A 21,826-nucleotide genomic window follows, 5' to 3' on the forward strand; every position below is an offset into this window, starting at 1 on the left:
GTCTTGGCAGCTATGCATTCAAAATAAGGTATTCGCCACCTATTCAAATACCTCATATAAATTTAAATCTGTAATATTTTCATTTACCATCTAAAAAGAATGTATTGTTTATTGCATTTTTTTATAACTAAATTACTAAATTACTTTCAATGCAAATTATCAATTGCATTCCATAACTAGAGACAAATTTTCATTCATTGCAAATGTCGACTTTTTCAAAATTATAGAAATTAGAAAATGCGGTAAGTCGACTTTACCAAATGCAGAAAACTAAAGAATTGGACACTTGTATAAGTCAAAAAATCAAAATTTTAAAAATTTATTGAAATTCTAAGATTGGACTTTTCCACGTGTTTTGATATTTCTACCTGAGGGGATACTCTAAATACAAAAATATTTTGAAAAAAACAAAATGTTGTATGTAATACCATAAGAATAACGTACCTATTGTCGAGTAATTTTTGGACTACTGAGCGTATAACTAGTATTATTATTATTTACATTCCATGAGAGCGTATACGTCTTGGCGTCTATCCAACTAAAATAACGTATTCGCCACCTATCCGAATACCTCATATAAATTTATATATGTATACCCCCAGAAAAAAGTCATCGATTAAACTTTATTTTAATTCATGAAAATTTTTAGATTTTAGTTAAATTTTGCCACATATGAGAAATTCTTTTATTTTAATTATTTTTGCATACTTTCGTGACATGAAATGAGAAAAAATGTATATAAATGAAAGACTATTGCAACAATATTCTGAATGTGGTAAACAACCCCACAAAAAGAATTATTGGACTACTGAACGTATAACTATTATTATTTACCTTCCATGGAAACGTATACCTCTTGGTATCTATCCAATCCAAATAAATTTTGACAAAATTTTCTGTAGCAATAAAATTTTTGACAACATTTTCTATAGAAATAAAATTTTGACAACATTTTCTATAGAATTAATTTTATTTTCTATAGAAATAAAACTTTGACAAAATTTTCTATAGAAATAAAATTTTTACAAATTTTTCTATAGAAATAATATTTGGACAACATTTTCTATAGAAAATTTTGACAAAATTTTCTGTAGAAATAAAATTTCGACAAAATTTTCTATAGAAATAAAATGTTGACAAAATCTTCTATAGAAATAAAATTTTGATAAAAGTTTCTATAGAAATAAAATTTTGACAAAATTTTCTATAGAAATAAAATTTAGACAAAATTTTCTACAGAAATAAAATTTTGACAAAATTTTCTATAGAAATAAAATTTTGACAAAATTTTCTATAGAAATAAAATTTTGACAAAATTTTCTATAGAAATAAAATTTTGACAAAATTTTCAACAGTAATAAAATTTTGACAAAATTTTCTACAGAAATAAAATTTTGACAACATTTTCTACAGAAATCAAATTTTGACAAAATTTCCTATAGAAATAAAATTTTGATAAAATTGTTTATAAAGGGTGGTTAAAATTTCAAGGGCCGATGTTGATTTTGAAGAAAACACAAACTATTTAGGAAATTATTGTAATTTTATTTTATTATGATATATTGGTATTACTCAATTATGTATGGAACAAAATATCGGCCAAATGGGTGCCGCGACCTCGGTGGCACACCTTCATCCAATGGTCAACATTTTCGATGACGCTGAAGCATAATGGAGGTTCTATGCCGTTAATGTGCCGAATTATCTCATCCTTTAGCTCTTGAATTGTTGCTGGCTTATCGACGTACACCTTTTCTTTCAAATAACCCCAAAGAGGAAAGTCCAACGGTGTCAAATCACATGATCTTTGCGGCCAATTGACATCGCCATTACGTGAGATAACACGGCCATTGTATTTGTTGCGCAAAAGTGCCATTGTTTCGTTAGCTATGTGACAAGTGGCACCGTCCTGCTGAAACCATATATCGTCCACATACATATCTTCCAATTCGGGCCATGAAAAGTTCGTTATCATCTCACGATAGCGAACACCATTCACATTAACTGCCTGACCGGCCTCGTTTTGAAAAAAATACGGCCCGGTGATGCCGCCAGCCCATAAACCGCACCGAACAGTCACTCTTTGTGGGTGCATTGGTTTTTCGACAATCACTCTTGGATTCTCAATCGCCCAAATGCGGCAATTATGTTTATTGACAAATCCACTGAGGTGAAAATGTGCCTCATCACTGAAGATGATTTTCTTCGAAAATTGATCACCCACTGTTGCCATTTCTTGGAACCATTCTACCCATTCACGACGTCCTTGGTTCAAATTGAATAAGTCTGAAATAGAGAAATGTCAAATAAAATTCGGAAAAAACTTGGTGTTTAGGTGTGGTTCACATTCAACATCGGCCCTTACAATTTAACCACCCTTTAGAAATAAAATTTTGATAAAATTTTTTTATAGAAATAAAATTTTGAAAAAAAATTCTATAGAAATAACATTTTTACAAAATTTTCTATAGAAATAAAATTTTAAAAATTTTTCCGTAGAAATTAAATTTAGACAAAATTTTCTATATAAATAAAATTTAGACAAAATTTTCTATATAAATAAAATTTTGACAAAATTTTCTATAGAAATAAAATTTTGACAAAACTTTCTATACAAATAAAATTTTGTCAAAATTTTCTATAGAATTAATTATATTTTCTATAGATATAAAATTTTTACAAAATTTTCTATAGAAATAAAATTTTGACAAAATTTTCTATAGAAATAATATTATGACAAAATTTTCTATAGAAATAAAATTTTGACAAAACTTTTTATAGAAATAAAATTTTGACAAAATTTTCTATAGAAATAAAATTTTGATAAAATTTTACTATAGAAATAAAATTGTTACAAAATTTTCTATAGAAATACAATTTTGACAACATTTTCTATAGAAATAAAATTTTGACAACATTTTCTATAGAAATAAAATTTTGACAAAATTTTCTAAAAAATAAAATTTTTACAAAATTTTCTATTGAAATAAAATTTTGACAAAATTTTCAATAGAAAAAGTTTTGACAAACTTTTCTATAGAAATAATAGTTGGACAAAATTTTCTATACAAATAAAATTTTGACAAAATTTGCTATAGTAATAAAATTTTGACAAAATTTTCTATAGAAATAAAATTTTGACAAAATTATCTATAGAAATAAAATCTTGACAAAATTTTCTATAAAAATAACATTGTGACAAAATTTTCTTTAGAAATAAAATTTTGACAAAATTTTCTATAGAAATAAAATTTTGACAAAATTTTCTATAGAAATAAAATTTTGACAAAATTTTCTATAGACCTAAAATTTTGACAAAATCTTTTGTTGAAAAAAAAATTTTGACAAAATTTGTTATAAAAATAAAATTTTGACAAAATTATTTATAGAAATAAAATTTTGACAATATTTTCTATACAATTAATTTTATTTTCTATAGAATCAAATTTTTACAAAATTTCCTATAAATACAATTTTGACAAAATTTTCTATAGAAATAATATCTGGACAAAATTTTCTATAGAAAATGTTGACAAAGTTTTCTATAGAAATAAAATTTTGATAAAATTGTCTATAGAAATAATATTTTTACAAAATTTTCTATAGAAAAAATATCTGGACAAAATCTACTATAGAAAATGTTGACAAAGTTTTCTATAGAAATAAAATTTTGATAAAATTTTCTATAGAAATAAAATTTTGATAAAATTTTCTATAGAAATAAAATTTTTACAAAATTTTCTATAGAAATAAATTTTTGACAAAATTTTCTATAGAAATAAAATTTTGATAAATTTTCCTGTAGAAATAAAATTTTGACAAAATTTTCTATAGACATAAAATTTTGACAAAATCTTTTGTTGAAATAATATTTTTACAAAATTTTCTATAGAAAAAATATCTGGACAAAATCTATTATAGAAAATTTTGACACAGTTTTCTATAGAAATAAAATTTTGATAAAATTTTCTATAGAAATAAAATTTTGATAAAATTTTCTATAGAAATAAAATTTTTACAAAATTTTCTATAGAAATAAATTTTTGACAAAATTTTCTATAGAAATAAAATTTTGATAAATTTTCCTGTAGAAATAAAATTTTGACAAAATTTTCTATAGACATAAAATTTTGACAAAATCTTTTGTTGAAAAAAAAAATTTGACAAAATTTTTTATAAAAATGAAATTTGGACAAAATTTTCTATAGAAATAAAATTTTGACAAAATTTTTTATAGAAATAAAATTTTGACAAAATTTTCTATAGAAATAAAATTTTTACAAAATTTTCTACAGAAATAAAATTTTGACTAAATTTTCTACAGAAATAAAATTTTGACAGAAATAAAATTTTGATAAAATTTTTTATAGAAATAAAATTTTTAAAAAATTTTCTATAGAAATAAAATTTTGACAAAATTTTCTATAGAGATAAAATTTTGACAAAATTTTCTATAGAAATAAAATTTTGACAAAAGTAATATAGAAATAAAATTTGGACAAAATTTTCTATAGAAATAAAATTTCGAATAAATTTTCTATAGAAATACAATTTCGACAAAATTTTCTATAAAAATAAAATTTCGACAAAATTTTCTATAGAAATAAAACTCTGACAATATTTTCTATAGAAGTAAAATTTTGACAAAATTTGCTATAAAAATAAATTTTTTACAAAATTTTCTATAGAAATAAAATTTTCACAAAATGTTCTATAGAAATAAAATTTTGACAAAATTTTCTATAGAAATAAAATTTTTACAAAATTTTCTATAAAAATAACATTTTGAAAAAATTTTCTATAAAAATTAAATTTTTACAAAATTTTCTATAGAAATAAAATTTTCACAAAATGTTCTATAGAAATAAAATTTTGACAAAATTTTCTATAGAAATAAAATTTTTACAAAATTTTCTATAAAATAACATTTTGAAAAAATTTTCTATAAAAATTAAATTTTGACAAAATTTTCTATAGAAATAAAATTTTAACAAAATTTTCTATAGGAATAAAATTTTGACAAAATTATCTATTGGAATAAAATCTTGAGAAAATTTTCTATAGAAATAATATTTTGATAAAATTTCTATAGAAATAAAATTTTGACAAAATTTTTTGTAGAAATAAAATTTTGACAAAATTTTCTATAGAAATAAAATTTTGACAAAATAATATATGTTTGTTTGGTAAAATTGTCTCCATATTTTTGGTAGATTATGTTTGGCTCGAGTGACAATCGTGATTCGAATACCTCATAAACGTTAACGTAGCCAAATTTAGAAAAGTTCAAGAACTAGACTTCTATAAATGTCAAAAATATACTTTTCAAAAATTTTTTTAAAATTGTAAAATTCGACTTTTCTAAACTTTTGTTATACTTCCACCTAAGGGGATACTATAACTACAACATTTTGGATAGGGCATACCAATGTTGTATACAATACTGGAAGAAAACATGCCAATTGTCAGGGGCTACTGAACGTATGATTGTTATAATTTGCATTCCACATGAGCGTATACGTTTTGTTATCTATACAATCAAAATAACATATTCGCCACCTGTCCGAATACCTTTAGTGTCTACATTGAAAAATACATACGAAAATAAAACCGATATTATGATTAAAAACCGATATTATGATATTTTATATAAAAATTATATGTATTTGGTTTTGTCATTTACTAGAATATTTTAATTTTTTTTTTATAAGCCAATAAATTATTTAAAAAAATTATATTGGGTTTATATAAATCACATATATTTATTTACCATTTTTTTTCGTATAATTCTTCTATAGTAAAATTGCTTTCAATGCAAATAGCACTATAAATTGCAATCGAACGTCCTGAACATAAAATTCAATTTGAATGTAAAACTTATTCAGTTGACTTGAGTGTTCAAACCACAAACATCTAATATAAAGTTTTGTAATGTTTCATCTAAAACATCAATGAGAAAAAAAAACAATCCTTAACCATTGAATATAACCATAAGCAAATTGATTACACTTTTTTTATGGTAATGAAATACATACTAAATTGAATTCAATATAAATTTCTAGCCAGGACATCGTGTGGTAAGTTAAACAAAAAACTATAAATGTCAATGTGTTTCCGCTACCAATCGTTGCCACCAGATAAATAAAACATTTCACCATCACCCCCACCACCACCACCATCCTCATCAAACCAAGCTAATACTATTGGTCTGCTAGTGAGAGCAACCAAAAACATGGATTATATGAATACGAAGACAAAAACAATGACCAACAATGGCAACAACAACTCTAATGTCCAACAATCCAACTAAATGCTTAATTAAAATCGTTTGTATTTGCATTGCAAGAGCATTTGTGTTCATTTGAGTATGTGTGTGTGTTTTTTTTGAAGAGACTTGTTTCCGTTTCCGTGCCAGTATTACCAACTAATAGTAAACTTTTGAGATCGTTGCTTTTGTTTTTGGGTTTGTTTTTACTGCGAAAACTGATTGTAATTCAAGCATATATGCAAACACATACAATTTTGCAAATTTAAAATTTTTAATTTAATTGAGAAATGTTAGAGGGTATAAATAAAGAAAAACTTCCAATTTTTAATAGGAGTAACAATATTACGACTTAACATCTGTAGTGTATGCATGAATAGAAATCAACAAAGTGCAGTAGATTTAATTTTTGAAAGAATTGAATACACGGAGGACAAATGTAAAATTTTGTAAAAACCCTAAACATCAAAAGTTTAAAAATTGGAAGTTCATTCCACTAAAATTTATGTAATGTCTATCCAAAAATATTCTTCTAGGTTTAAGTTGTTAAGTGGCCTCTCGCTTTCTTTTAGGCTCACTTAGACTATTCATCCAGCAAATAAAAAATTGAAAGTTGTTCCAAAAGCACAACTTTAAAAGCCCTTCCAAAAATGTCCTCCCAAAGATGTTCTTTTTTTAACTACACAGGAAGTTCTTTTAATTCAATTTTCTATAACTCGATTTGTTCACATTTTTAATGGGTAATTTAACTTTTTTGTTTCAAATAAGTTAAAAACAGATTAAAAATTCATAAAACATAAAAATTCATAAATTACAAATTACTAAAATTTTGTAGAAAAAAATCGAAATCCAATCAAGAAAACTTGCGAATTTTTGAAAATATTTGAGGTCAAACGTTTGAAGCAAGCGTTAGAAGGCATTAAAAATTAAAAAAATTACAGATTTTTTAAATTCACATCCAGAACACTGAATTCGAATCACAACTTAAGAAATGATGCAAATTGAGTGCAACGGCTGTTGATGGTGTATATCCGTCCCATGACAAGCCCATGGAAAATTCAACGCTTCTGCGCCAATTTTGCACTACTTCCGGATCCAAAAACAATATTTTCACTATTTTTTAGGCGACGCTTTTTTGCTGGGTAGTTAAATGTGTTCTAAAGATGGTTTTGTATTTTCACTTATCGCTCAACAAGTTCTTTTAAGGGAATATATAACAAGCATATACGGAGGTAAGTTCCGACCAGGCCGAATCTTATGTACCCTCCACCATGGATTGCGTAGACACTTCTACTACAGACGGTCATTCACAATTGAATTACTTGGGATTCGGCCGATGGCAAGACATCTTAAAACTTCTTAACATCATCTTCTAAATTGTAAGTTAGTCCATGCGGGATATATATTAGACAAAAGAAAGGTCGATTAAATACGTATATGTTCAGTTCTTGACCGGTATATAAAGGGAAGAAATAATTACGAACCGATATGAACTTTTGTGCTGTAATTATAAAGCCAGAATTGAAATATGGGGGTCGCTTTATATGGGGGCTATATACAATTATGAGCACGATTCTACCAAAAATCGCAGATTTTTTACTGTTTAGTAGATTGGTAGAAATTCTTGATGTTTTGGAAGATTTTGCAAAATATTCCTCTACAACTAAGTGGTGCTTCATAAATTTTCTATAGGAATAAAATTTTGACAAAATTTTCTACAGAAATTCAATTCTGAAAAAATTTTCTGTAGAAATAAAATTTTGACAAAATATTTTATAGAAATAAATTTTTAACAAAATTTTCTATAGAAACTATATTTTGACAAAATTTTCTTAAGATATAAAATTTTGACAACATTTTCTATAGAAATAAAATTTTGACAAAATTTTCTATAGAAATATAATTTTTTTTACAAAATTTTCTATGGCAATAAAATTTTGGATCGAGTGGCAATCGTGATTATGAACCAGGCCAATTTCGCTGCGATTGGGGATCGGTTTATCTCGGGGCTATATAACATATAACTATAGATCGATGCGGACCAATTTTGGCATGATTGTTATCGGTCATATACTAGAGCGACGTACCAAATTTCAACCGGATCGAATGAATTTTGCTCCTTCAAGAGGCTACGGAGGTCAAATCTGGGGATCGGTTTATATGGGGGCTAAACCCCATATAAACCGATCCCCAGATTTGACCTCCTGAACCCCTTGGAGGAGCAAAATTCATCCGATCCGGTTGAAATTTGGTACGTGGTGTTAATATATGGTCTCTAACAACCATTCAAAAATTGGTCCATACCGGTCTTAATTATATATAACCCCCATTTAAACCGATCCCCAGATTTGACCTCCGGAGCTCTTGGAGGAGCAAAATTCATCCGATCCGGTTGAAATTTGGTACGTGGTGTTAATATATGGTCTCTAACAACCATGCAAAAATTGGTCCATACCGGTCTTAATTATATATAACCCCCATTTAAACCGATCCCCAGATTTGACCTCCGGAGCTCTTGGAGGAGCAAAATTCATCCGATCCGGTTGAAATTTGGTACGTGGTGTAATTTGGTACATTGCGCTAGTATATGGCCGCTAACAACCATGCCAAAATTAATCCATATCGGTCTATAGTGATATATAGCCGATCCCCAAAAAAAATAATCTACCAAAATTTTATTGCTATAGAAAATTTTGTCAAAATTTTATTACAATACAAAATTTTGTCAAGATTTTATTTCTATAGAAAATTTTGTCAAATTTTTTTGCTATAGAAAATTTTGTCAAAAATATTTTTCTATAGAACATTTTGTCAAAATTTTATTTCTATAAAAAATTTTGAAAATTTTATTTCTATAGGAAATTTTGTCAAAATTTTATTTCTATAGGAAATTTTGTCAAAATTTTTTTTTCTATAGAAAATTTTGTCAAAATTTTATGTCTATAGAAAATTTTGTCAAAATTTTATTTCTATAGAAAATTTTGCCAAAATTTTTTTTCTGTAGAAAATTTTGTCAAAATTTTATTTGTATAGCAAATTTTGTCAAAATTTTATTTCTATAGAAAATTTTGTCAAAATTTTATTTCTATAGAAAATGTTGTCAATTTTTTTGTGCTATAGAAAATTTTGTCAAAATTTTTTTCTGTAGAAAATTTTGTCAAAATTTTATTTCTATAGGAAATTTTGTCCAAATTTTATTTCTATAGGAAATTTTGTCAAAATTTTATTTCTATAGAAAATTTTGTCAAAATTTTATTTCTATAGAAAATTTTGTCAAAATTTTATTTCTATAGAAAATTTTTTCAAAATTTTTTTCTGTAGAAAATTTTGTCAAAATTTTATTTGTATAGTAAATTTTGTCAAAATTTTATTTCTATAGAAAATTTTGTAAATTTTTTTTTTTTTGCTATAGAAAATTTTGTCAATTTTTTTCTGTAGAAAATTTTGTCAAAATTTTATTTCTATAGGAAATTTTGTCACAATTTTATTTCTATAGAAAATTTTGTCACAATTTTATTTCTATAGAAAATTTTGTCAAAATTTTATGTCTATAGAAAATTTTGTCAAAATTTTATGTCTATAGAAAATTTTGTCAAAATTTTATTTCTATAGAAAATTTTGCCAAATTTTTTTTCTGTAGAAAATTTTGTCAAAATTTTATTTGTGTAGCAAATTTTGTCAAAATTTTATTTCTATAGAAAATTTTGTCAAAATTTTATTTCTATAGAAAATTTTGTAAATTTTTTTTTTTGCTATAGAAAATTTTGTCAATTTTTTTCTGTAGAAAATTTTGTCAAAATTTTATTTCTATAGGAAATTTTGTCACAATTTTATTTGTATAGAAAATTTTGTCAAAATTTTATTTGTATAGAAAATTTTGTCAAAATTTTATTTCTATAGGAAATTTTGTCAAAATTTTATTTCTATAGAAAATTTTGTCAAAATTTTATTTCTATAGAAAATTTTGTCAACATTTTATTTCTATAGAAAATTTTGTAAATTTTTTTGTTGCTATAGAAAATTTTGTCAAAATTTTATTTCTATAAAAAATTTTGTCAAAATTTTATGTCTCTAGAAAATTTTGTCAAAATTTTATTTCTATAGAAAATTTTGCCAAATTTTTTTTCTGTAGAAAATTTTGTCAAAATTTTATTTGTATAGCAAATTTTGTCAAAATTTTATTTCTATAGAAAATTTTGTCAAAATTTTATTTCTATAGCAATTTTTTTCAAAATTGTATTTCTATAGAAAATTTTGTCAAAATTTTATTTCTATAGGAAATTTTGTCCAAATTTTAGTTCTATAGAAAATTTTGTCAAAATTTTATTTCTATAGAAAATTTTATTTCTATAGAAAATTTTTTCAAAATTTTATTTCTATAGAAAATTTTTTCAAAATTTTATTTCTATAGAAAATGTCGTCAAACTGAAATATATCCGTATTTAATCGGCTTTTTATACCCACCACCATAGGATGGGGGGTATATTAACTTTGTCATTCCGTTTGTAATACATCGAAATATTGCTCTAAGACCCCATAAAGTATATATATTCTGGGTCGTGGTGAAATTCTGAGTCGATCTGAGCATGTCCGTCCGTCCGTCCGTCTGTTGAAATCACGCTAACTTCCGAACGAAACAAGCTATCGACTTGAAACTTGGCACAAGTAGTTGCTATTGATGTAGGTCGGATGGTATTGCAAATGGGCCATATCGGTCCACTTTTACGTATAGCCCCCATATAAACGGACCCCAAAATTTGGCTTGCGAGGCCTCTAAGAGAAGCAAATTTCATCCCATCCGGCTGAAATTTGGTACATGGTGTTAGTATATGGTCTCTAACAACCATGCAAAAATTGGTCCACATCGGTCCATAATTGTATATAGCCCCCATATAAACCGATCCCCCGATTTGGCTTGCGAGGCCCCTAAGAGAAGCAAATTTCATCCGATCCGGCTGAAATTTGGTACATGGTGTCAGTGTATGGTCTCTAACAACCATGCAAAAATTGGTCCACATCGGTCCATAATTATATATAGCCCCCATATAAACCTATCCCCCGATTTGGCTTGCGAGGTCTCTAATAGAAGGAAATTTCATCCGATCCGGCTGAAATTTGGTACATGGTGTTAGTATATGGTATCTAACAACCATGCAAAAATTGCTCGACATCGGTCCATAATTATATATAGCCCCCATATAAACCGATCCCCCGATTAGGCTTGCGAGGCCGCTAAGAGAAGCAAATTTCATCCGATCCGGCTGAAATTTGGAACATGATGTTGGTATATGGTCTATAACAACCATGCAAAAATTGGTCCACATCGGTTCATAATTATATATAACCCCCAAATAAACCGATCACTAGATTTGACCTCCGGAACCTATTGGAAGACCAAAATTCATCTGATTCAGTTGAAATTTGGTATGTGGTGTTATAATTTTGGCCTCAAACTCCCATGCAAAAATTGGTCCATATCGGTCCATAATTATATATAGGCCCCATATAAACCGATCCCCAGATTTGACCTCCAGAGCCCCTTGGAAGAGCAAAATTCTTGACGTTCGGTTGAAATTTGGTACGTGATGTTAGTATATGGTATCCAACAACCATGCAGGAATTGGTTCCTATCAGTCCATAATTATATATAGCTCCCATGTAAACCGATCCCCAGATTTGACCTCCGGTGCCTTTTGGAGAAGCAAAATTCATCCGATCTGCTTGAAATTTGGTACGTGGTGGTAGTATATGATATTTAACAACCATGCCAAAAGTGGCCCATATCAGTCCATAATCGTACATAGCCCGATCCCGAGATTTGGTTTTGGAACCTCTTGGAGGAGTGACTTGAAATTTGGTACATTGTGCTAGTATATGGTCGTTAACAACCATGCCTAACTAGGTCCATATCGGTATATAGTTATATATGGCCCTCAGATAAATCGATCCCCAATCACACAAAAATTGGTCCATATCAAGTTCATAATTGTATATAGCCCCCATATAAGCGACCCCCATATTCTTGCTCTCTACGTACAAAAAGTCCATATCGATTCGTAATTATTTGTAGACTTAACTATACATAACTTTATTTTCTAATATATACCATGTATGGACTAAATCACAGTCTTTTGTAGAAGTTTCTACGCAATCCATGGTGGTGGGTACATAAGATTCGGCCTGGCCGAACTTGCGGCCGTATGTACTTGTTTTTGTTTAATATATACCCCGTATAGACTAACTTACAAGTGTTACCGCATCCCAAGTAATTCGATTGTGGATGACAGTCTTTAGTACAAGTTTCTATGCAATCCACACTGAAAAAAAACATGGTTCCAAAGATTTTGTCTTTACTTTAACAATTTTGGTATTGATTCCGAGCCAAAGAAGCGGAGAATACAAGTAAGGATACCTTTAAGACACAATTTGCTTTTGAACTTAGGTTTTGCGTATATGCTTCTAAAAAGCAAATTTTAATTTTTCGTTTTTTCAGCTTTTTTCTTCATATGCTATTAAAGCCCTTCAAGGACGAGATAACGAAAACTTTATTTTCCAAATTCAGACTCGACTTCCAGTAGAAATTATGCTATATTTTAAGTAAAAAACGGCTTTAAAATAAAGTGGTGAAAACATGTCCTATTTTTGAACGATTTTTTGCTTTGTAGTCAAGATGCAAAAAGACAATAAATTTAAAGACAAGTTCATTATTTTTAAAGAATTTTTCATAATTATTAAACTCAAGTTGACTTTACCCCAAAAAAGTTTTCTTTCATTTTATGTTTCATTCATGATTTTTATCTTTCTTTTTGCGATATATCAATAAAACTATTCATGTACAAAAAAGTGCCAGATTTCTTAATAAAGACTACAATGACAAAATTATTATGGTGCACATTCAATGGAGTATGGAAATAGGGAATTTCTCACAATTTTTTATTTCAAAGCTTCGTAGTAAAGTATACGAATTATAAGTATCATTGTTTAAATAAAAATATTTGATATTCAATGTGGAATTTAAATTTCAAATTCTTGATATTGTCAATTTAAAAAGTTTTGTTATGCGTTATTCTAATCCGAATGAATCTAGTGAAGACAGACATCGAAATCTGCTCATATCTTTGTGGCAAAGAAAGTAAAACCACAACATTCCGTTTTTTTTCTACAGAATGGAAATCGGAATACCCCCGTTGAGACATTGAATGTTAACTGGTCTCTTTCATTTCGCATGGCCAATGCAACAAATATTTGTCCTTGCACCGACATTTATATCCTTCTCGTTGATGTCTCTCCCCATGTGTGTTGGTTTGAAAAATAAAATAAAAAAATGTGCGTGATTGTTTTCCATTATTAGTGTGTATTGGTGATTTTATGAACTCATAGTGAATAAAAATGTAACGACTGTTCCTTGCAATATCTCCCTTATTTGATGTTGCCCAGCTCCATGTATTACTGTGACGATTAAAGTTTGTTGTTTTTTTTTTGTCTTTTTGGTCGCATAAAAGAGATATCCCCTGGTTGTTTTTTTTTTGTAAAGTTCTTAATATAGTTTTAGGGCAAATATTTTTAAATTTCATTCAACTTTAAATTCTGCATTATTTCTTTGAGAGATTTCAAGAGATTTAAAGCTTCGAAAGATTTTGGTATCGATTTCGAGCAAAAGAATCGGAAAATTTACATATAAGACGTAAAAACCACCTTTAAAGTAGAGTGAACACAAAACCTGGATTTGGTTTTAAAAAGATGGACTACTAACCGGTTATGCCGGTTTTTTGGGATGGGGCGTATATTAACTTTGTCATTCCGTTTGTAACACATCGAAATATTGCTCTAAGACCCCATGAAGTATATATATTCTGGGTCGTAGTTAAATTCTGAGTCGATCTAAGCATGTCCATCCGTCCGTCCGTCTGTTGAAATCACGCTAATTTCCGAACGAAACAAGCTATCCACTTGAAACTTGACACAAGTAGTTGTCATTGATGTATATCGGTCCACTTTTACGTATAGCCCCCATATATACGGACCCCCAGATATCGAGTTTTGGTACTTACCAAATTCGATTAGTCTTCGTTAAAACACTAGAAAAGTCGAAAGGAGAATGTGATATAATTTTTTTGGTTTTTGATGGCAACTCATCAAAAGGTCGAAGGTCGCGTAGGTCAAAAGTCAAACAATATTTTTTGTAAAGGAATCCGATTTACCCCTTAACCGGTGTCAGTTTTGGACATCCTACATCCACACTGAGAGATACAAAAGTTCCCATGAAAACGTCAAAGTCGAAATTTTGTTGTAATATTAAAATCGACTTTTTATATTCTTCACAATTTAGTCAATTTAGTCTATCAGCCTAGACTTTCAATGTTTACCAAAATCGATAAATAGTGTTAAAAAATAGGTATGTCGAAAGGAGAATGGGATGTGATTTTTTGTTTACTGGCAACTCATCAAAAAGTCGAAAGCTACGAATCTCAAAGTTAAACAATATTTTTTTGTAACGGAATCTGGTTAACCGAGTAATCGGTGTCATCCAACCTAAAGATACAAAAGTTCAGCTACCAAAGTAGAAGTCGCCTGTGGTTACATTTAAATTCGACTAATCAACTTTATGTCTAATTGGCTGATCGACTTTTGATATTTACCAAAATCGATTATTCGTCCTTAAAAAAAACTAGAAAAGTCAAAAGGAGAGTGTGATGTGACTTTTTTTCCTGAAAATTCGTCAAAATTTTTATATTTACCAAAATCGATTATTCGTCTTAAAAAAAACTATAAAAGTCAAAAGGAGAGTGTGATGTGATTTTTTTCCTGAAAACTATTCAATAAGTTGAAAGTCGCAACTTCAGTCAACTTTTCAATGATCGTAAAATTAGAAGTGAAAAGTCGAAACATCGAGAAGTCGATTTTTATATAAGTTGTGAAGCGAAAGTCGCCACTTTTAGATTACAAAAAATGGACTTTCTCAAATTTGAGAAAAAAATCGAAAGTTCGGAAAGTCGATTTTGGTATAAGTAGAAAGCCGACAGTTTCAAATTGTTTAGTCTTCAAATTCGTCTAATTGAATTTTGATATTATCCAAAACGGCACATCGATTTTAAAAAATCTGGAAGAGTCGAAAGGAAATGTGGATCCGTTTTTTTTTTGATAAAAACGGCAAAGCTTTCCAATAATCGCAATAGTAGAAAAGTCAACTTTTCCAAACATGGGAAAAAATCAAACGGTCGAAAATTGTCTTTTGAATAAATTGAAATGTCGAATTATGCATAAGTCGAAAGTCGATGGGAAAATCAAAAAGGAAACTTTTGAATCACATCGCAATCCCGAATCCAAATGCGTTTTGATGCCGCTGCTCGATTTACATTCCGAAAACAAGAACCGTATCAACAACCGATATTGCTCTTCGCATGCGAAAAAAAACCAATGTGATATCTGATTAAAACTTTTCGTTAACGTTCACTGCCGAAATCGTTCTTACGATGTAAATGGCTTTTGCGATATTCTGTATCAGCCGACCACCCTCGCATATTGGAGAGAATACAAATGAAGCGAATAAAATAAAAATGAATACAAATATCAGTCTTCATCAAAACATGATATAAAGATCTGTCACGTGGCCTTGAACTTGACCAATTGATCGAGGGTAGATCCCAGCAAAAATTGTGTATCAAATTAAAAAATTAATTGGTATGATTTGGTTAGTATGGTGGTATGGTTTTAATTTGTAACAAGTATATACGGCCGTAAGTTCGGCCAGGCCGAATCTTAGTACTCTCCACCATGGATTGCATAGAAACTTGTACTAAAGACTATCATCCACAATCGAATTACTTGGGTTGCGGTAACACTTGCCGATGGCAAGGTATCTTAAAACTTCTTAACACCGTCTTCTCAATTGTAAGTTAGTCCATACGGGGTATATATTAAACAAAAAAAGACCGATTAAATGCGTATATAATTCAGTTTGACAAAATTTTCTATAAAAAAAAAATTTTTTTGACAAAATTTTCTATAGAACTAAAATTTTGACAAAATTTTCTATAGAAATAAAATTTTGGTAGATTACTTTTGGGGATCGGCTATATATAACTATAGACCGATATGGACCAATTTTGGCATGTACCAAATTTTACCACGTACCAAATTTTAACCGGAATTTTGCTCCTCCAAGAGCTCCGGAGGTCAAATCAGGGGATCCGTTGTATATAATTAAGACCGGTATGGACCAAGTTTTGCATGGTTGTTAGAGACCATATCTTAACACCACGTACCAAATTTCAACCGAATCGGATGAATTTTGCTCATCCATGAGGCTCCGGAGGTCAAATCTGGGGATCAGTTTATATGGGGGCTATATATAATTATGGACCGATATGGACCAATTTTTGCATGGTTATTAGACACCATATACTTACGTACCACGTACCAAATTTTAGACGGATCGGATGAAATTTGCCACTCTTAGAGGCTCCGGGGATCCAAATCGGGGGATGGGTTTATATGGAGGCTACATATAATTATGGACCAATATGGACCAATTTTTGCATGGTTATTAGAGACCATATACTAACACCATGTACCAAATTTCAACCGGATCGGATGAATTTTGCTCCTCCAAGAGGCTCCGCAAGCCAAATCTGAGCGTGGGTTTTTATGGGGGCTATATAAAGGGTGATTTGTTAAGAGCTTGATAACTTTTTTTTAAAAAAAAACGCATAAAATTTGCAAAATCTCATCGGTTCTTTATTTGAAACGTTAGATTGGTCCATGACATTTACTTTTTGAAGATAATTTCATTTAAATGTTGACCGCGGCTGCGTCTTAGGTGGTCCATTCGGAAAGTCCAATTTTGGGCAACTTTTTCGAGCATTTCGGCCGGAATAGCCCGAATTTCTTCGGAAATGTTGTCTTCCAAAGCTGGAATAGTTGCTGGCTTATTTCTGTAGACTTTAGACTTGACGTAGCCCCACAAAAAATAGTCTAAAGGCGTCAAATCGCATGATCTTGGTGGCCAACTTACCGGTCCATTTCTTGAGATGAATTGTTCTCCGAAGTTTTCCCTCAAAATGGCCATAGAATCGCGAGCTGTGTGGCATGTAGCGCCATCTTGTTGAAACCACATGTCAACCAAGTTCAGTTCTTCCATTTTTGGCAACAAAAAGTTTGTTAGCATCGAACGATAGCGATCGCCATTCACCGTAACGTTGCGTCCAACAGCATCTTTGAAAAAATACGGTCCAATGATTCCACCAGCGTACAAACCACACCAAACAGTGAATTTTTCGGGATGCATGGGCAGTTCTTGAACGGCTTCTGGTTGCTCTTCACTCCAAATGCGGCAATTTTGCTTATTTACGTAGCCATTCAACCAGAAATGAGCCTCATCGCTGAACAAAATTTGTCGATAAAAAAGCGGATTTTCTGCCAACTTTTCTAGGGCCCATTCACTGAAAATTCGACGTTGTGGCTCGTTAGTAAGTCTATTCATGATGAAATGTCAAAGCATACTGAGCATCTTTCTCTTTGACACCATGTCTGAAATCCCACGTGATCTGTCAAATACTAATGCATGAAAATCCTAACCTCAAAAGAATCACCCTTTATATACGGCCGTAAGTTCGACCAGGCCGAATCTTATGTACTCTCCACCATGGATTGCATAGAAACTTGTACTAAAGACTATCATCCACAATCGAATTACTTGGGTTGCGGTAACACTTGCCGATGGCAAGGTATCTTAAAACTTTTTAACACCGTCTTCTCAATTGTAAGTTAGTCCATACGGGGTATATATTAAACAAAAAAAGACCGATTAAATGCGTATATAATTCAGTTTGACAAAATTTTCTATAAAAAAAAATTATTTTGACAAAATTTTCTATAGCAATAAAATTTTGACAAAATTTTCTATAGAACTAAAATTTTGACAAAATTTTCTATAGAAATAAAATTTTGGTAGATTACTTTTGGGGATCGGCTATATATAACTATAGACCGATATGGATCAATTTTGGCATGTACCAAATTTCACCACGTACCAAATTTTAACCGGAATTTTGCTCCTCCAAGAGCTCCGGAGGTCAAATCTGGGGATCCGTTGTATATAATTAAGACCGGTATGGACCAAGTTTTGCATGGTTGTTAGGGACCATATCCTAACACCACGTACCAAATTTCAACCGAATCGGATGAATTTTACTCATCCATGAGGCTCCGGAGGTCAAATCTGAGGATCAGTTTATATGGGGGCTATATACAAACTGATCCATTGCACCACGGAGCCACCGTGGTGCAATGGTTAGCATACCCGCCTTGCATACACAAGGTCGTGGGTTCGATTCCTGCTACGACCGAACACCAAGAAATTTTTCAGCGGTGGATTATCCCATCTCAGTAATGCTGGTGACATTTCTGAGGGTTTCAAAGCTTCTCTAAGTGGTTTCACTGGAATGTGGAACACCGTTCGGACTCGGCTATAAAAAGGAGGTCCCTTGTCATTGAGCTTAACATGGAATCGGGCAGCACTCAGTATTAAGAGAGAAGTTCACCACTGTGGTATCACAATGGACTGAATAGTCTAAGTGAGCCTGATACATCGGGCTGCCACATAACCTAACCTAACCTATCCTAACCTATATATAATTATGGACCGATATGGACCAATTTTTGCATGGTTATTAGACACCATATACTTACACCACGTACCAAATTTTAGACGGATCGGATGAAATTTGCCACTCTTAGAGGCTCCGGGGATCCAAATCGGGGGATGGGTTTATATGGGGGCTACATATAATTATGGACCAATATGAACCAATTTTTGCATGGTTATTAGAGACCATATACTAACACCATGTACCAAATTTCAACCGGATCGGATGAATTTTACTCCTCCAAGAGGCTCCGCAAGCCAAATCTGAGCGTGGGTTTTTATGGGGGCTATATATAATTATGGACCGATGTGGACCAATTTTTGCATGGTTGTTAGAGACCATATACTAACATCATGTACCAAATTTCAGCCGCATCGAATGAAATTTGATTATCTTAGAGGTTCCGCAATCCAAATCTGGAGATGGGTTTATATGGGGGCTACATATAATAGAATTTCACCACGACCCAGAATATATACTTTATGGGGTCTTAGAGCAATATTTCGATGTGTTACAAACGGAATGACAAAGTTAATATAAGGGTATAAAAATTGTAATTAATTAAATATTTTTTTTTTTGTCAAATTCAATAAAAATTTTAATTGGAAAAAGTTTGGTGTTATTTTGTCTATGTACCAACTACCAACTAGATTTGTTGTTGAAGGAACGATGTTTGATCAACAACAAAAAATATTGCCTAGTTCTAATCGGAATGAATCTGGTGAAGGCAGAAAGGAAATGAAACCACTATATAATGTTTTTTTTTTTTATGGAAAATGAAATGCCTCCGTTGTGACATTGAAGGTTAACTTCCATTTCTCATGAGCAATGCAGCGAATATTTGTCCTTGCACCGAAATGTATATCCACGTAGATGTAACCTCCCCATGTCTGTTGATTTGTTATCGTCGATAAATTTATCCCTGATTAAAAATTTCTTCATATTACATGAGAGTGGAGAGTATATTAAAATACTAAAATAGATTTATATAATGCTTGTTTTGCGAATTCGTCATTTCTATAGATGAAAAAAATAAACTGTGTCCTTGTTATTAACTATTATTGAAAATATTTTGAAATTATTGTTGCAGTTTCCTCTAGGAATGAATGAGTTCCATAAATGTCGTTATGCCTTTGCTTATATCAATAAATACTATGTTCCTTTAATGTTAATTGAGTTCATATGAATTTTAAATGTGATTTTGTTTTTAATTTGTTTACGTTTTATTTTTATTTTTGAAGTAAAACTAAAACAAAACAAGTTGCTAAATTTTTTTTCTAGATTTGTTACAATGCGTTACATTTGATGTGTTGCCCAATAGTTTAAGAAAATAAAATTTTAAATGAATTTTCTAAAACGAATCTCTCGCTCTCTCTCGTTTTCTTAAATTCTAGATTACCGCCAATTTGGATGTATTCCTGAGACGATTCAATGAGTTACAATATTGGATAGTCACTGAAATGGTATCTACACCAAGTATGAGCAAGCGCGTTGGCCTTCTTAGAAAATTCATCAAATTGGCTGCTTAGTAAGTTGAAATCCAAAAGGGAAAGAAGAGAGTCTAGCCTCTGCCTCCCTCACTCTCTCTGGCTCTTGTTCATATGAGTTGAGGGGAGAAGCTTTCTCTCTTTATTTTCTTCCATATTTCTGTTGTTGTATAACAACTAACTGATGATACCATATTCCCGTTTCAGTTGCAAAGAATATCAAAATCTTAATGCATTCTTTGCCATTGTCATGGGTCTCTCGAATATGGCCGTGTCACGGCTGCAACAGACCTGGGAGAAGATCCCTTCGAAATTTCGCAAACTTTATCAAGAATTTGAGGCTTTAATTGATCCTAGTCGTAATCATCGGGCTTATAGGGTATTTGTGGGTAAACTACAACCCCCACTTATACCCTTTATGCCGCTCTTGCTCAAGGATATGACCTTTGCCCATGAGGGCAATAAGACCAGTATAGATGGTCTAGTGAATTTTGAGAAAATGCATATGATGGCCCAGACTATGCGTACTTTAAGATTTTGTCGATCAAGGAGTTTGGGTAAGTGTTTCGGTTAAAAAAAAATAAAAACTAAATCTATAGATATTCTTTTATTTCGAAATTTTAGGTCTTGAGCCCCCTTCACCCAAAAGTGAGGGTGAAGTACGCTCATTTATTAGTTGTCTACGTGTTATCGACAATCAAAGAGTTCTTACAGCTATGTCACAGAAAATTGAGCCCAGTCGTAAAATCTAATTTCCTCGCCCTATCTCTCCCTTTCTTTAACTCCCTCTCTCTCTCTCTCTCTTTGAACCTTATACTCTTTCAAATATAACCCAAATATAGTTTTTAAGTGCCCTCAGGGCAAAGCAAAAGAAATATTTACAAAGAAATATTCATATACCATGAAAATGTAGTTTATCCTTTATGCAGCAAAATATTTTTTAAAACTAGTAAGTGTTAAAAAAAACATCGTTTTTATTTGTAATTAGAATTTTAGAAGAATTTGAAATTTATTATTATGTACCCCCCATCAAAAAAGAAAATAATAATAAAGAAAAAACGTTTATGGCTAAAATATAATAATAATAATAATAATTATATATATTGTATTTTATAATATTATATGTGATAATAACTATTTGATAAAAAAAATAAAATATTTCTACACTTTGGTCTAAGCTTTATACCTCTATCTTACTTACACACAAAAAAAAAATTTTCTGATTCAATCACGAAATTAATTGATCCAATTAATTTTTTAATTGAAATGTCTTCAATCACAGAAATGATAGTATCAATTAAAAAATTAATTGACAGTCAATTAAAAAATTAATTGATCCAATTAAATATTTAATTGATACTATTAATTTGTGTGATTGATTTTTATTTCAATTAAAAAATTTGTTGAATCAATTAAATTTTTAATTG

At 30.0% G+C, this 21,826-nt stretch overlaps 1 protein-coding gene across 2 annotated transcripts in view; it reads left to right on the forward strand.

Moving 5' to 3' along the window:
* The window catches only part of Epac (Exchange protein directly activated by cAMP), a 388,669-nt gene extending 367,076 nt beyond the window's left edge, over positions 1-21,593 (forward strand). For both annotated transcript variants that reach the window (XM_075309958.1, XM_075309957.1), the window contains 3 exons: positions 20,307-20,440; positions 20,607-20,956; positions 21,024-21,593. In XM_075309958.1, coding sequence (XP_075166073.1) covers positions 20,307-20,440; positions 20,607-20,956; positions 21,024-21,151 — 612 coding nt within the window. In that variant the 3' untranslated portion in view covers positions 21,152-21,593. The remainder of the gene's footprint in view (positions 1-20,306; positions 20,441-20,606; positions 20,957-21,023) is intronic.
* Positions 21,594-21,826: the final 233 nt, after the last annotated feature.

The sequence above is a fragment of the Haematobia irritans genome, chromosome 5 (assembly GCF_050003625.1).
Source record: "Haematobia irritans isolate KBUSLIRL chromosome 5, ASM5000362v1, whole genome shotgun sequence".
In the NCBI taxonomy this organism is placed as follows: Eukaryota; Metazoa; Arthropoda; class Insecta; order Diptera; family Muscidae; genus Haematobia; species Haematobia irritans.